Source organism: Loxodonta africana, chromosome 16 (assembly GCF_030014295.1).
Source record: "Loxodonta africana isolate mLoxAfr1 chromosome 16, mLoxAfr1.hap2, whole genome shotgun sequence".
Classification (NCBI taxonomy): Eukaryota; Metazoa; Chordata; class Mammalia; order Proboscidea; family Elephantidae; genus Loxodonta; species Loxodonta africana.
Window position 1 is genome coordinate 38621890 of NC_087357.1, and position 15177 is coordinate 38637066.

Consider the following 15177-nt stretch of genomic DNA (forward strand, 5'->3'; position numbering starts at 1 on the left):
AGACTGAGTTTCCTACGGGCACTGGGATATGAATGCCAAGTCTAGCCAGCACTGCTGCACCTGGGCGGAGGGACAAGGCGGGTGCAGGAAGAGGTTGTTCAATGCCTTGTAGGTGGGAGACTGGAGTTTGCTTCCCTCTTTCATTCCTTCCCTCCCCAGCCTTGATGTTCTATAGGGAAGTCTACCCACATATTTCTCCAATATTTCTCACCCCTCTATTGACTAAAACCAAACTAAATGCATTGCTGTCAAGTTGATCCTGACTCATAACGACCGTATAGGACAGAGTAGAACTGCCCAGTAGGGTTTCCAAGGAGCGGCTGGTGGATTCAAACCACTGGCCTTTTGATTAGCAGGTATAGCTCGTAACTGCTGCGCCAGCAGGGCCCCAAAGCATCGTTTCAGTGTGGAAGGATGCAGGAGGAAAATGAAAAAGCATAATGACCATGATACATTTTCTAAAAGTTTAAAGCAGTTGCCTATAACTCTACTGCTTTTAACTCAGAAGATAGAAGATACCCCAATAAGCACTGATAAACCCTAGCCAGGAGCTTCAAGCTGCAGACCTTTCTCGAAGCTGCTGAAATGTCTGTGCCGTAGTGGTGTGACTAACAGGGCAGAGAATGGAGTCCATTCTCTCCGGGACTTAGGAAGACATGATTCTACATATTTGGCAAATGAGCAAATTCACAAGCTCTGTTGTCATCAAATGTTGATATGATAAATGCTTTCTGAACTTTGCATTCCCAGAGGAACGGTCCTATAGAGTAAACGAGGCTCTTCTGTCCATTTTCCTGTAATCAATTAAGAGATGGAAGAATGGCTTTGAATGCAGTGGTGGCAGTTGGGGAAGGGTGCTCACATCCTTTAAAGTCTGCCCCTTTCCCTTTAAAGTCTGCAGTCCTCTTTCTGTGTTCTGCTCTTTTGCTGAGTGGACTTTCCTAAAGGGATTTAGGATAATGCTGACGTTGAGGGATGCTGAACGATAGTAATCATTGCTGCCAGATGGTGAGACAAAGGTCAAAAAAAAAAAAAAAATGACTGTACCTCTCCCCCTTGCCAGGCACAGTCCAAACAGTGTTGGGTAAGACACCTGTACCTGTCTGTGGAAGTAGACAAGAGGAAGCATTTGATGTGTTGGATTATTTGTAGTAACGAGACCAAAAGATCACAATGAGTGTCCATCGTGCCACAGAATCGATTCATGTATTTAGCTCTTTGTTTAAGTATTCACTTAATATCTCAAGATGTAAGATCCCCACCTACATAGGCCCAGGCTTCTATGTGAATGAAGATGAAATTCCGTTTTAGTAGTATCAACCCTAGTATCCAACATGGGAGGTTTTGTGGTGGAATTGTTGCCTACCAGGTGGGAGGCATATTCTACTTACTTAGCAATTAACGTAATAAAAGCTGCACATAGACGGTAAGCTGCTTGTGCCCTGAATAAGATGAACTCACAGATCCTTAAAGGTTCCCTGTTCTTATCCATAGTTTTTGGCCTGTGTTTAAACTATGGGGATGATGGATTTACTGAGGTCAGAGTTAAGCTCTGGGTTGGGAGCTATGTTCCATTTGATATCCACTTTTTTTTTTTCTTTAATTATATTTAACCCTGGTTAGAGCATCAGGGTATTGAGCAAGGGCATAAGGTGGCCTCAAGCATCAGTCTGTTTCCACTGGTGTAGAACAACTCAGAATGCCCAGCCAATAGTGTGTTAGTCCTGGAACTTTTTTATGTAAACTCTTTATTCTTAACACTGATGTAATGGCGTTTCTGAAAATAAGAACATGCCAGCCTTGCTGACATTAGTGATCATCTCTCTAACGCTCTTTTTTTTATCCAGGAAAGGACCGTGGCAAGGTGTAGTGGCTTGCCCAAGACCACATAAGTTACCTGACACCAGAGGCAGGGCTCCAGATTCCTAGGCCAGTGCTCTTTCCACAGCCCTGTGCTTTGCAAAGCACTGTCTCATATCTATCCTCTTTTGGACTTTACAGCAACTTACCTGAGCACTTTAGCCATTTGATGAGTTGTCAACTTTAGTATTTGTAGATCCTGAAGAAAACAGGCCCACCATCCTTTCTAGATGTCACTTGAGGTATATAATTGCCTGCTGGAAGAATGCTGGATAGCCTATTAAGCATGCTAAGAAGTATCAGTCCTAATGAATACTTTCTGACAAGAAAAGTTAACCCTAGGAATGTTAGGTTAGTATAGTGTAAGAAAAACACATTAAAATTACATCATAGGATCATTTCCATAGGTAGCAAGAGGGCATTTGGTGAAATGCAGCCTTGCTTAATTTTTTAAAAAGGCTTTTAAAAATAATGTGGGAGAGAATATCTCTTCTAACCCCAGGTACCATTATTCTTATTTTATAGACTTGCATTCCACCTCGTTCTCCTAACCTTGGCTACACCCCACCTAATGAAGAAATAGTTAAGTAAGAAAGTACATAACTGATGCTCTCTCTCAGGCATATAAATGGCCTTTTGTGCGTGTGCTAAGACCTCCTAAGGGAAGGGTTGGCTGGCCTAGGAGAAGGGGTGTCATGTTTTCTGAAATGGGCAGTTCTGCTCTTTTGAGCATGTTAGAGTAGCAGACATGGGAATCACAAAATGACCTAGCTGCCACCAACCCCATAGCAGATTCAGCTGGCCTGATGAGGGCAAGGGGACTCAGCCTCTCCCTGTTCCCATGATGGGAATCCCTGTGGGCACTCCTCACTGCCTCTGCCAGGTAAGGCTAGCACTTCCAGCCTCCCGTTGCAGCCCAGCATGGTCGTGAATGCTCTGGACTTAGCCCCTGGCTCACCTAGCCTTTGCTTCCCATGGATCAGGAAGCAGGAGGCTCCTGGCTGACCCAGGGGATGATTTGCCAGGCAGTGTAATTGTATGGAGTTCATCTTTGCCCTTATCCCAGCTTCCCCCAGGTTTCTCCTGTGCCGGGCTGTCTCCTTCCCACACAGAGGGCACGGGAAGTGGTTAGGTGGGAACGTAGCCATTGTGGCTAGCTGTAAAGCTCCTCTGACATCTGACCCTGAAGGTTTCCTCCCTGTGGTCCCAGCACCTTTTACCTCAGTTGCTTTTATTGGCGGTTTTCTAGTACCCTGGACCAGATGATTCACTGCCCATTTTATGCAATTTCATGGCAGAAACTTTTAGCGGACCAGAGACGACTTAAGCGCGAGCAAGAAGAGGCCGATATTGCAGCTCGACGCCACACGGGCGTCATCCCGACCCACCATCAGTTTATCACTAATGAGCGCTTTGGGGACCTCCTCAATATAGACGATACTGCAAAAAGGAAATCTGGGTCAGAGGTCTGTTTTGGTCACCTCGATCTGCTGCTTGACTCAAAGCAATATTGCTTCCCGCCCCGGCATCGCCCTCATGTAGGCCGAAGTAGTTCTCCTAACGGCATCTGTCATGCTGGCTGCGCTTAGGCTTGCTCTGGCTCTTCCATGGCTGGTACAAGGATGTGATACCCATTATGCCCCGTGTTCTGTATGTTCAAGCATGCCTGGCTGCGGGACCGGGATCTGCTGGTGCACCCCTCATGCATGCCTGTAGCGTGTCAGCTGCCTTCATGAGCCCAGTCCTCTCCATCCTGCATTTTACCACCGATGCTGTACGTTCTGCTTAGAACCCTTATGCTTTAGTCCATATGCATTAGTAGCTTATGATATAGATGGTTATGACAGTCTCCTTTGAAGAGATGGAAAAGTGACACTTGATATTCCAAAAGTTGGCTAGCAGTGCTTTCCTTACGCCATTTACAGAGGCCCTGAAACATAGTGACATTAACACTGTAGTATCGGAGAACAATTCTGCTGCTCACATACAGGTGAACTAATTGTATAACATGTTCAGTAGGGCTGAAACACCTCGCTGCAGAGTTCTGAAACCCAAGGAGTTTTGCAGTTAGGCTAAGCCTGCAGAGGGTAAGAGACCTCTGAGAGATGTTTCATTTGTTCCCTTAATTTTGTTGTTTCTCAACTCAGCTTACAAAAGCTTAATATTATAAAAGGAACAGAGGACAACAAGCCTTTGAAGTGCCTTGGCCTCCTGCTCTTACGTTGAAATTCCTGTGCTGGCCAAGTGCTGCGTCTGGCACAAGAGTTTGTGTTTTGCCACATGACCCTTAAGCAGCTCTGCCAAAGGTTATCTGCTTTCAGGGAGTTGTGTATGGGGAGCTTGGAAGGAAGGGAAGGAAGTGTGCACAGGTTTTGTAACCTTTCAATATAATTTGGCTAATATTTACGTTTATGTCTTTTAAATGACAGAGGCATTACCAGCTATTCATCAAATGGCTTTAAAAAAAAAAGAAATAAAAAGTATCTGGGAAGAAGAGATAGACGGAACCCGATTAAAAGAAGGAATGCTGGGGAGGGGAAGGAGACTCTAAAGTGATGGAGAAAAAGAAACTAACGGGGAAGAAGCAAGAGCTAGGAAGTGTCAGTCACCTGCCAGGGAAGGACAGCCCCTTGGCCCTCAGTGCTTAGCATCTCCTCAAAGCAGCTGTGTTCTGAAGGCTCTGGTGATGGTTTGTCCACATTTACAGGCCTACCTGCTTCTGAGTGATAAAGGAAGACATGGGAACAGGCAAAGGTACTCTAGGGCTGTATGTCTGCAAGTATAGATAATACATGCAAATGAAAATGTAAGCATGGGCAAAGGCAAGCTCTACCTAACCCACCCTACCTCTCTTCTTCTAGAGCAGTGATTCTCAAACTTGACCTAGCATCAGAGTCCCCTAAAGGGCCTGCGAATTTACATTTCTAGTAAGTTTCCAGGTCATGTTGATGATACCATTTGAGGGACCAGGCTTTGAGAATGTCCTAGAAGTTGACTGACATGAGAAAGCAGAGACCAACACTCCCAGGTGCACCATACTGTATAGACGGACTTCAGTCCCATTCAGTAGTAGAACTCAGTTGACAACTAATTCTGTGTAAGGCCCTGTGGGGAGGCAGAACAGGACTCAGTCCAGGCCCTCAGGGGAGCTGGTAGTTTAGTGGGAGAGGTACCATCAACTATTTCTCTCCCATAGTAACATGATGCTCTGGGAGCCAGAGGAGGGAAAGATGGCTTCAGCTTCAGGAACAGTTAGGAAGATGAGAAGGGAGATGATGCTTTGTACAACTAACTATGACCCGCACGTATCTTAAGAATTCAAGAAAGTCAGTGTCTGTCAACCTTGAGTTATATATAGATTCCCTGTAATGCAAAAATATTAAAATCTTACCAACTCCCAATTGATTGAGCCAAACCAATTTACAGATTAAATACTAAACAAACTATACACCTATATAGTTTAATTGATAAGTGATGCTGTTTTGCCCAACTCGAGTATGATGCTATTTGGTCATAAATTCCTTCAAGTTCACACAGTTTTGCCACTGAGTGCCATGTGGTGACTTCTTTCTCCCACCATTTTTTTTCTATTGGAATTGCTGTGAAACTTTTGTCCCTATAATGCACCTTTTGGTCACTTGGCCTTCTCTGTGAACTTGTCATTTATCATTAATCTCACATCCATTCTTTTCTCATTAACCTACAACCATTACATTATGCTATTTGATCACAAATGCAGGTATTAAAATTGGTATTGGCAATAACTTGATTATACAGTGGGCTTCAGCTGACCTCTAATATGTACATGTATAGATAGATGGAAAGATCAAAATGAAAATGCAAAAGTAAAAAAAAAATTCCTGTGACGAACTCATGGCCCTTAAGAAGATCCCTATAAGACCCCAGTTTAAGGAGCCTGGAAATATCAGGCATATTACTGAGGGATTAGGATCTAAAACTAAGGCTGATAAAGCTTTTGAATATCATATTTTCTCACACAGAGTCTTTGATTTTTTTTTTTTTCTCCACTTTGTTCATGCTCTCCAATATTGAGAAGAAAATGCATAGTTTTCATGGCATTGTTTCCCCAGACCAGAAGGTCATGGCAGTTGAAGTTGGAAGACCCCATTCGCTGAAAGGAAACTTCGGTGCTCAGGCAGCACCAGATAGAAGCTATTGCATCTGACCTTGGGTGCTGCTCAGAGCTGGGGGAGAGAATTATGTTACGAGCCAGAAATAGCTTGCTAACATGATTTTTCCCTCCTACCTGCCTTTAAATTAAAAAAAAAAAAAAAAAAAAAATTTTTTTTAAAGATGAAGAAAGATATGCAAATAAATATAAGTAAAGGCACACTTCTTGATAGAATTGGAGATAAAGAAATTCCAGGGTGTTTAGGTGAGGTATGGCAAATACATTTGCCTAACTGGAACGGGAAGAATACCTGGATGTAATAAGAGATAAAGGCAATTAGGTAAGAGTAGGCAGAAGTTGCTCAAAGGCCTTTACTCATGTCAGGAATTGAGATTTGGTCTGAGGGACAGTTGAGTGCCTCAGCTGACTTCAGAGCAAGGAAGTGCTGTGACAGAAGTATTTGAGGAATGTTATTTGTGGTCCTGAGTGACAGCGGATTATAGAGTGAAGAGAAAGGAAGCTTTGTGCCTGTAGGAACCAGAGGTCAGACCTGAGCAGGTTGTGGAGCCATGGAGGGAGGATTGACGTGACTTGGTGGGTTTTTTTTGGGGGGGGGTGACAGATGAGGAGGTGGAAACTGGGGCTGAGGATGACTTCCAGGCCTGGCGTCTGGAAGGAAAGGGCAGCCCCCAACAGGAATGGGAATGTCTTGGCAGAAAGAGAATGAAGTCTAGGCTTGCTTTATCTGGCTTTTTGAATGATCTCACAGACCATGAACACATACGGAGTTAAAGATGAGGTGAGAGGTGCAACGTGTTTCATTTATTGAAGGTCATGGGTTAAGTCAGGCACACAGAAGATGCTCCTGGAGAGTGAGACAGTACATCTGAAGTCTCCTGTATCACTTTGTTTTGATCAGCACAGGATCATTTTTTTAAGAGCTGTGGTCAGCTTTGGATTTTTTCTAACCAACCTTCCCAAATCTGGCCCTGTTTACGGGCATTCTCATGCATGGCATAGTTGACTGGATGTCCATCTAGTGTTCTAAGGTCAGGCAACTGGAATTTTGCCCACATTTCTACAGGACAAATGGTTAGAGTGAATTTCCCTGCTTTGCTTTCAAGTAACTTGTGAAAACGTGTCCTTTTCATTGTACATGGTCCGTGACTTTAACCTGTCCTTGTTTCTTACGTTTAGATGAGACCGGCCAGAGCCAAATTTGACTTTAAAGCTCAGACGCTAAAGTAAGTGCCATGTCATATTGTTGCCTTAGCTTCCTCTTTGAAACACAGCAGTGCACTTTTAGAGAAGAGTTGGAGAAGTACTAACAACTAAAAAAAATATATAGTTCAATAGGGTTTACTATGTCATAAACCCTGCTCAAGGTACTTAACTCATTCAGCCCTCATTATAACCCCACCTGTGGGGTGGGTACTGTTATTACCCACTCTGTACAAATGACAAAACTGATAAACTGGGAGGTTAAGAAACTTGCCCAAGCTGGTAAGTGAAGGAGTCAGGATTCAAACCCAAGCAGCCTGAGACCAGAGCCTGTGCTCTCACCCACCGTGCCACCCTGCTTCCTCCTGTGTAAGGGCTCAGTTTGCTTGATTAAGATGTGGCTTGATCTGACAAGCCCTTTCCATGGAAGGAACCAGAACCAGTCGCCAGGCAGATAACTTTACCAGCTTTGCTAACCCCCATCCCAGGAGATCAAAGGCTTGTGGGAACCCACAAGAGACTAGCCTTTCTCCAAGTATGTTCTTCAGAGAGCTAGGAAATGTTTCTCAGAAAAAGTGTTCCATCTTGAAAATGAATTTGGGAACCACTGCATACTGTATCTATATCTCCATCCCCTTGAAGAGATACACTGTTGCTCATTGAACTATTAGTAGCTCTAAAAGTCCTGCAATGGAGAAACCTAACTAGCTTATTTAACCTAGTGTTTTCTAAATGTAAGGGAGCAAGGAACTTTTTTATTTTCCGTAGGATGCTATTGGGTTATTCTACAAAAGACTGAGTTCGAAAAGGAAACTGTTTTACTTTATTTCTAACTGAGGGTTAAAATGGGCCCTAAGCTTCCATTGGCAACTGAAAATAAAGTGACCAGCAACCATCCCGTTGTCCTGCTGGTTGGAGCCTTAATGTCTGGTGATGAGAGGGAGAGCTCCCCATCCTCGGAAGCTGGGAAGCACTGTGTGGAGCCTGAGCAGCCATGGTCATGATAGCCTCCCACGTAAAATGAATAACCAGGCAACAATTTCTAGAACCAAAGGTTAAATCTGGCGCACTCGGATATGTTTGTAATTACTCCAGTCCTTTGACTCAAAGCTAACAAGAGGTGGTGGCTTAATGTGATGGAAAGATCGTGGGCTGTCGAGTCAGGAAGTCCTGGATTCACATCCTGACTGTACCACATACTGTCTCTGTGACTGTGGACAAGTTACCCAACCGCTCCCATTCTCAGTTTCCTCGTCTGTATGATGAGGATAAAAATGCCTGTCTTGCAGGGCAGCTGAGGATGTAAATGACATAATTTGTCACTGGTAAAACATTTTGTGCAATGTAGCAAAAGTAAATACTCAAAATACATTATCTCCCCGCCGTTCATTTTCACCAGGGAGAGGGTAACAGAGATATTTGATTTTCAGTTTAATTAAGTTGATACCTTTTTTTCTTTGAATTGGGAAATTTCTATGTAAGATTCATTGAATGGTATAGTGATGATATTACTTTTGCCTAGATTTCATTTTAAAAAGTCTTAAAAACAATGTTTTCTCTAGAGGAGCCCTGTCAAATAGGGTAGGTGAGAAGCTGGACTCTACAGAAATCTTCACCATATACCCACATAGCTGATGCCAGAGAGAGGGTCCCATCTACTCAGCGTTTCCATCATGCCATACTGCTTCCAAAAAAAGAATTAATAAAACTTTTTTAAAAGAGTAAATGCTAGATCCATAGATTTTGAAACACCTTCACAGTCGCTTGGTTCTAAAAAAAAACATTTCCCCATAATACGTTACTCAAAAGAGTATGCTGTGGGCACACTTGATTCAACAAAGTGTAACAGCCTTCTGTCCCGCAGGACTTCTCAGAGCCTTTGCTGTGCTAATAATGCACACCATGATGCTCTAGGAGAGATCTAAAGTACGTTGTGCTACTGTTTCCCAAAGCTCTCATGTGTTCCCACCAGACCTTGTCATGTGGTTCTTTGGGAGATGGGGTGGGGGCCACAGTGCAGGAAGGATGGCAGCCCAGGTACACAGTGGTATATCTGGCCATGACGACAGATCTCTCTGCATCCGTCTCTCACTCTCAAACACTTCCTGTCCTCCTCCGTTGCCTGACAGAGGCCATCACAGCCCCCACCCACCTCTACAACTGTGAGACCCCCAGGTGGCAGGGAGAAGCCTGCAGATCTCCAGCAGGGGCAATATGCTGAGGGCTCCACTCATCCCTGTGTCCATGATGGGGTCAAGGAGGCGGGATTCAGAGTAGCCCCAAGGAGGGCTCTGCAAAAATTTGGCCAAAGAAATTTCCTTCTTTGAGAGGCCTCTGTAGGATCAGAATCTCGCCTATCAGTGTGAGACCCACAAAGGCTGTCTTGTTCTTTCAGCCCACACAGTACTGACTTTGTGTAAAGTTTTCCAGATGTGGCCCCATTGTTTAGCCAGCATCCCTCACGTACCGTGGGACTTCCTGGCACTCTGCAAAGCAGGCACGCCCCCTCCAAATTACCATCAGAGGTCTTGCTTCTCATGTTCTCGGTTTGATGCAAATGGAAAAAATCTAGGTCATTTTCTTTTTTAATTCAAGAAAATTTCGAGTTAAAATTTTTGCTCTCCTTTTAAGTTTTCATCGTGTTTTAAATTTATCTTTTTGTCTCATTTTTTATAAAGGAGTTCTGGTTAGGTGTTGACATAATTATTGAGGCAAGCAAAGGGATGGGTATGGAGTAATTCTAAAGACATGAAGAGCATATGAAGGAATATCCACTTTTCTTCCCGAATTCCTTTTCCATGTTGAAAAGGAGAGCAACTAATGTTTGTTTAGGCACTGTGCTAAGTGATTATTTGCAGCATGTTGTTGCAGTTTCTTAACAACTCTGATTTAGCTCTTATTTTAGTTCAAGGAAGAGCCTCAGAGAAGTTAAATATCTTGCCCAAGGTCCCAGAGCTAGTGCACAATAGAACTAGGTTTTGAACGCTGATCTGTCTAACTTCAGAGCCTTTCTACTGCACAATGATAGATAGATGGATGGGTGGTGAAGTGATTGGATGGATGGCTAAATGGATGGACTGATGGACGGATACCAATATATCACAAGTGATTTAAGGGTAATTTAAATGAAGGTCTGACTTATTAAGGCATAGAAGAGGGTAATGAAGGCAGGTACCTTAAAAAGAAATATTTTTTATCATTTAACAAACATCAGTTAAGACAGCTGGCTACATTACTGTGTCTTGGGTGAATATTCTGAGCACAAAGCGGCATTGTTGAGAAAACCACAGCAGATACAAACTAATAAGGCCTCTGAGCACTGCTGAGTGCTAGTCAGTTTGAGTGTTAACATCCATCCCATGAAAGACTGGGAAAATGCCAAGTGTGGTGTAACTTCCTCAGTAGTGGGGTTCTCACTTCCGAATATGTAGCCCACTGTTCTGTAATCTGTCCCCTTTGACCCCACTTGGAGTCTCCTTTTGCTAAAGTACTGAAGTGTCTTAATCGTATACAGATTGAAACCTCTGCTAAAATGTCATGATCCTCTGTATTGACAGGGAGCTTCCTCTGCAGAAGGGAGACATTGTTTACATTTATAAGCAGATCGATCAGAACTGGTATGAAGGCGAGCACCATGGCCGGGTGGGGATCTTCCCACGCACCTACATTGAGGTAACGTAGCTCCTTTTCTTTCTAAAGAGAAGCCCAGTCATGCCAAAAGCACCCTTGACTCACTGAGGACATTGTGTTTTGTTTCCTCCTTTTTCTCCCATTTCCCCTCTTTCTTCTCTTTTCACTTTCTCTTTTGCTTCTTTTCCTTTCTTAGCTTCTCCCTCCTGCTGAGAAGGCTCAGCCCAAAAAGTTGACGCCAGTGCAGATTTTGGAATATGGCGAAGCTATTGCTAAGTTTAACTTTAATGGTGATACGCAGGTAGAAATGTCCTTCAGAAAGGTAAGCTGCCCTTCTCCTCACGTGCTTTAGGCTCTGTTGGATGGTGCTGTCACAGGAAGTGTGGCACTGGTCTGGCAGGCCAGTGTGGCAGTGCTGTCTGTACCCCTAAGAGATGTGCACCAATCATGTTTGAGTTAGGGGAACTGGAAAATTTTCTGAACTCAGCTATTTTTAAAAACAAACCATTGGTAAGGGTCTGGGTTTAACTACATTGAGTTCAGTGCTGAAAGACAGTATTTCTAGAGTCTTAAGTATTGTCTGATACTGTGCTAAAAGATATGAGCCCCCTATATTGGAAGGCATTCAAAATACACAGTGGCCCCAACCATACCAGTGATCGTGACGATGGTGCAGGACAGGGGAGTGTTTCCTTCTTTTTTACATGGGGTCACCATCAGTCAGAGCTGACTCGACAGCAGCTAACAACAACAAGGCATCTTTCATAAGCTGTATTCAACCAACATTTATTGAGCACCTGATGATGGTGTAGTAGTTAAGAGTTTGGCTGCTAACCAAAAGGTCAGCTGTTCAAATCCACCAGGTGCTCCTTGGAAACCTTATGGAGCAGTTCTACTCCGTCCTATAGGGTCGCTGTGAGTCAGAATCGACTCGACAGCAACAGGTTTGGGGTTTTTTTGGTTTTTGATGATTTGGTAAATACTGTGATGGAACAGGCTTTATGACGTTAATACAGCCTAGTGTAAAAAACAAGTTTTTTTTTTCTTTTTTTTTTTTTATTACCAGGAGAAATTTTAAAAAGTTTTGAGGGCAAAAGCCACAGGTTATCAACTGTGCAGCTTTCGAGGAGTTAAATAACCTTTTCAAGCCATAATTTCCTTGTATATAAAATGAAGATAAATGGCCCTTTCCTGGAGTTGGTGTAAAAGGACAAAATGAGACGACATATGTAAAGCCCCCAGTGTCACATATGGCATCTAGTCAATGCTCAGTAAACAGGATATGTCAGTACTTCTAACATCCTTATCGCCTTCGAGTAAACTCGACATGTTTATTTTAAACATAATTGAGCTGTGTAAGGAAACTCTTCTTCCTAGGAATTCAAACACTTGGCATGCCAAAATTCTCTGCTTGCTAAAATTATTAAAGTTACTCATTTTGTTGAGGATCGAGGGAAGTGAGCATGCCTTTGAAAAAGATGAGCCACCTTGTATAAAAGCAACCTAAATGCCCATCGGCTGGGCAATCCGTAATTAAATCATTATATGTTTGTGCAGCGGAAGACCCTGTGGTGGCCCATTATGCTGTGCGGTACCATGAAAAATGTAGAAGTCTATTTCTTGTAAAGAAGGATGTTCGCTATATTATTAAGAATGAAAAAGCAATTTTCAAAAGAAATACAGTGTACAGTTTTCTTAAGAAACAATATGTGCAAGTCTAATACACATGCATGGAAATAAATCTGGGAACACCATATATCAAAATGTTAACAGTGCTTATTCCCAACTGATGGTGTTATGGGTAACTATTATTTTCTTCTTTAAGTTTGTGTTCTAATTTTTCTATAATGATACATGACAAGAAAGAAAAGATGACCCCCCAAAACCTTTGCCTTAGAGAAGAATACAAGGTAGCTATTTTGCGTTAGATGAGTTAAAAAAAAAAAAAACTTACATATGTCTTCAGGCTGGAGGTAATGAATCTGACCTTGTCTCTTGGTGAAATACTTAAAGACGAAGCTTTACTTCCCAGCATCCAGGTAGCTTTCCTGCTGCTAGCATCGCCATCCAGTGAAGTTTGTTCCATGCAGCTATAGCAGGGAAGGTTTTCCTGAGCCAAGAATGTGGTATATAACTCAGGACACGCAGGGCGCAGGCAGGGGCCTCTGGCTGCTGAGGCATGGGGTGACTAGGGCCCTTGCCTTGCTGTGTCTTGCAGGGAGAGAGGATCATGCTGCTTCGACAGGTGGATGAGAACTGGTACGAAGGGAGGATCCCAGGGACGTCCCGGCAAGGCATCTTCCCCATCACATACGTGGATGTGATCAAACGGCCACTGGTGAAAACCCCCATGGACTACGTTGACCTGCCTTTCTCCTCCTCCCCAAGTCGTAGTGCCACTGCGAGCCCACAGGTACCTAAACTTCCCATCACCAGTTTTCACACTTAGCATAACAAACCACCAGTGCTGGTGGCACTGTGCTTCAGATCTGTTTGCAGCAATGCAGAGTATACACTGGGGTTTGTTTTCATGAGTACAAATGGCATTTTTCAAGCACTTGTAGGAGACATATGATCTTGAGCAAAGGAAGTGATCTGGGGATAAAGTGACTAGGGAAACAGTTGGTCCAAAGGTCTGTCCTGTAAGCATCCTGTCCTAGAGAAGCTAGTGTTCTGGTGCCACCACTAGATCATGAATACCATGGCCCAGCATGGTTCTCTTAGTCATCTTTTTTGGCCAGACTTGGCCTAGAGAAGACAAAGGTTGAAAGAGAGAATTTCACCTTCTCATTCTAAAATACGTAGAAAGCTCCAGCGTATTCTTTGCAAGCATTCACCGGGATGAGGCTGGGAATGAACGTATAACATCTCTGTCAGCACCAACCTGAAAGGAATTAAGTATATAGGGATAATGTTTGCTTTACTGAGCATTAATTATGAGTATGCTTGTCTTAAGATGTAAGTTATTCCAAACTCATCCCCACTTACTCAAAGCCAAGGAAAAATTAGAGCCTTGGGTTCAGCAGTGGCACAGTGGGGTGATGTCCTGTGAATCAAACATGGTAAGTTGTAGGGAGGGTGTCTAGAGAATGAGAGCAGGACCCAGGAACCCAGGACGGCACTTAGAAGATGCCTCTTTTCTCACATGCTCTCATCATTTCTCCCTCTCCCACCTGCTTATCGCTGACCCCAGTAGCAAGATCCATATCCTGCATTCTCACAGGAAGGGAGACCCATATTCTGCCATCTTGTGGTGGGGAAACCCATATGCTGTGATCTCACAGGAAGGGAGGTCCATGTCCTGCAATCTCATGGCGGGGAGAGACCCATGCCCTGCGATCTTATGGGGAAAGAGACCCATGCCCTGCAATCTCATGGGGAGAGAGACCCATGTCCCGCAATCTCACGGGGAGGGAGACCCATATCCTGTGATCTCTCAGGGTGGGAGACCCATATCCTGTGATCTCACAGGGAGGGAGACCCAGATCCTGCGATCTCACAGGGAGGGAGACCCAGATCTGCGATCTCTTGGGGAGAGAGACCCAGATCCTGCAATCTCATGGGGAGAAAGACTCATATCCTGTGATCTCACGGGGAGGGAGATCCACATCCTGTGATCTCAGAGAGAGAGAGACCCATATCCTGTGATTTCATAGGGAGAGAGACCCATATCCTGTGATCTCACAGGGGAGGAGACCCAGATCCTGCAATCTCACAGGGGTGGAGACCCATATCCTGCCATCTCACAGGAAGGGAGACCCATATCCTATAATCTCTGAGGGAGGGAGACCCATATCCTGTCATCTCACAGGGAAGGAGAACCAGATCCTGTGATCTCACAGGGAGGGAGACCCAGATCCTGTGATCTCATGGCAGGGAAAGACCCATATCTTGCGATCCTACAGGGAGGGAGACCCATACCCTCCTCTCCCATCTGCTCGTCACTGACCTCCTGCGTAGCGAGACCCATATGCTGTGATCTCACAGGGAGGAAGGTGAGATTGGAGCAGGGTGTTCCTCTTTGTGGTAGTACAGGGAACTCAGCTAGATTCTTGACTCAACCAGTGCCAACCACGATTATAAAACAAAATGACTACACTTCTTATATTCCCTCTGGAAGGCTCTTTGTTGGGCCACCTAGAGAGAATAAAGCCCTAAGGAAGAACCAGGGTGATGGGCCACCTTTTCTCCCCAAAGTTCTGGGTCAGGGCTTCAGTTACAGAAGTGACTTGGGTGGAGGGGTGCAGAGGATGGAGGGAGGGAGCTTCCAGTGTGTCCCTTTGAAAATCTGATTCTGCACACCAGGCAGGTACCCTCTGTACCTACTCTGATGG

General features: G+C 44.2%; 1 protein-coding gene across 8 annotated transcripts in view; it reads left to right on the plus strand.

Moving 5' to 3' along the window:
- Window positions 1–15177, plus strand: part of SORBS1 (sorbin and SH3 domain containing 1) — a 248696-nt gene that overhangs the window by 210895 nt on the left and 22624 nt on the right. For all 8 annotated transcript variants that reach the window (XM_064269549.1, XM_064269550.1, XM_023546906.2 and 5 more), the window contains 5 exons: window positions 3159–3326; window positions 7190–7236; window positions 10771–10885; window positions 11040–11165; window positions 13062–13256. In XM_064269549.1, the coding sequence (XP_064125619.1) occupies window positions 3159–3326; window positions 7190–7236; window positions 10771–10885; window positions 11040–11165; window positions 13062–13256 (651 nt within the window). The remainder of the gene's footprint in view (window positions 1–3158; window positions 3327–7189; window positions 7237–10770; window positions 10886–11039; window positions 11166–13061; window positions 13257–15177) is intronic.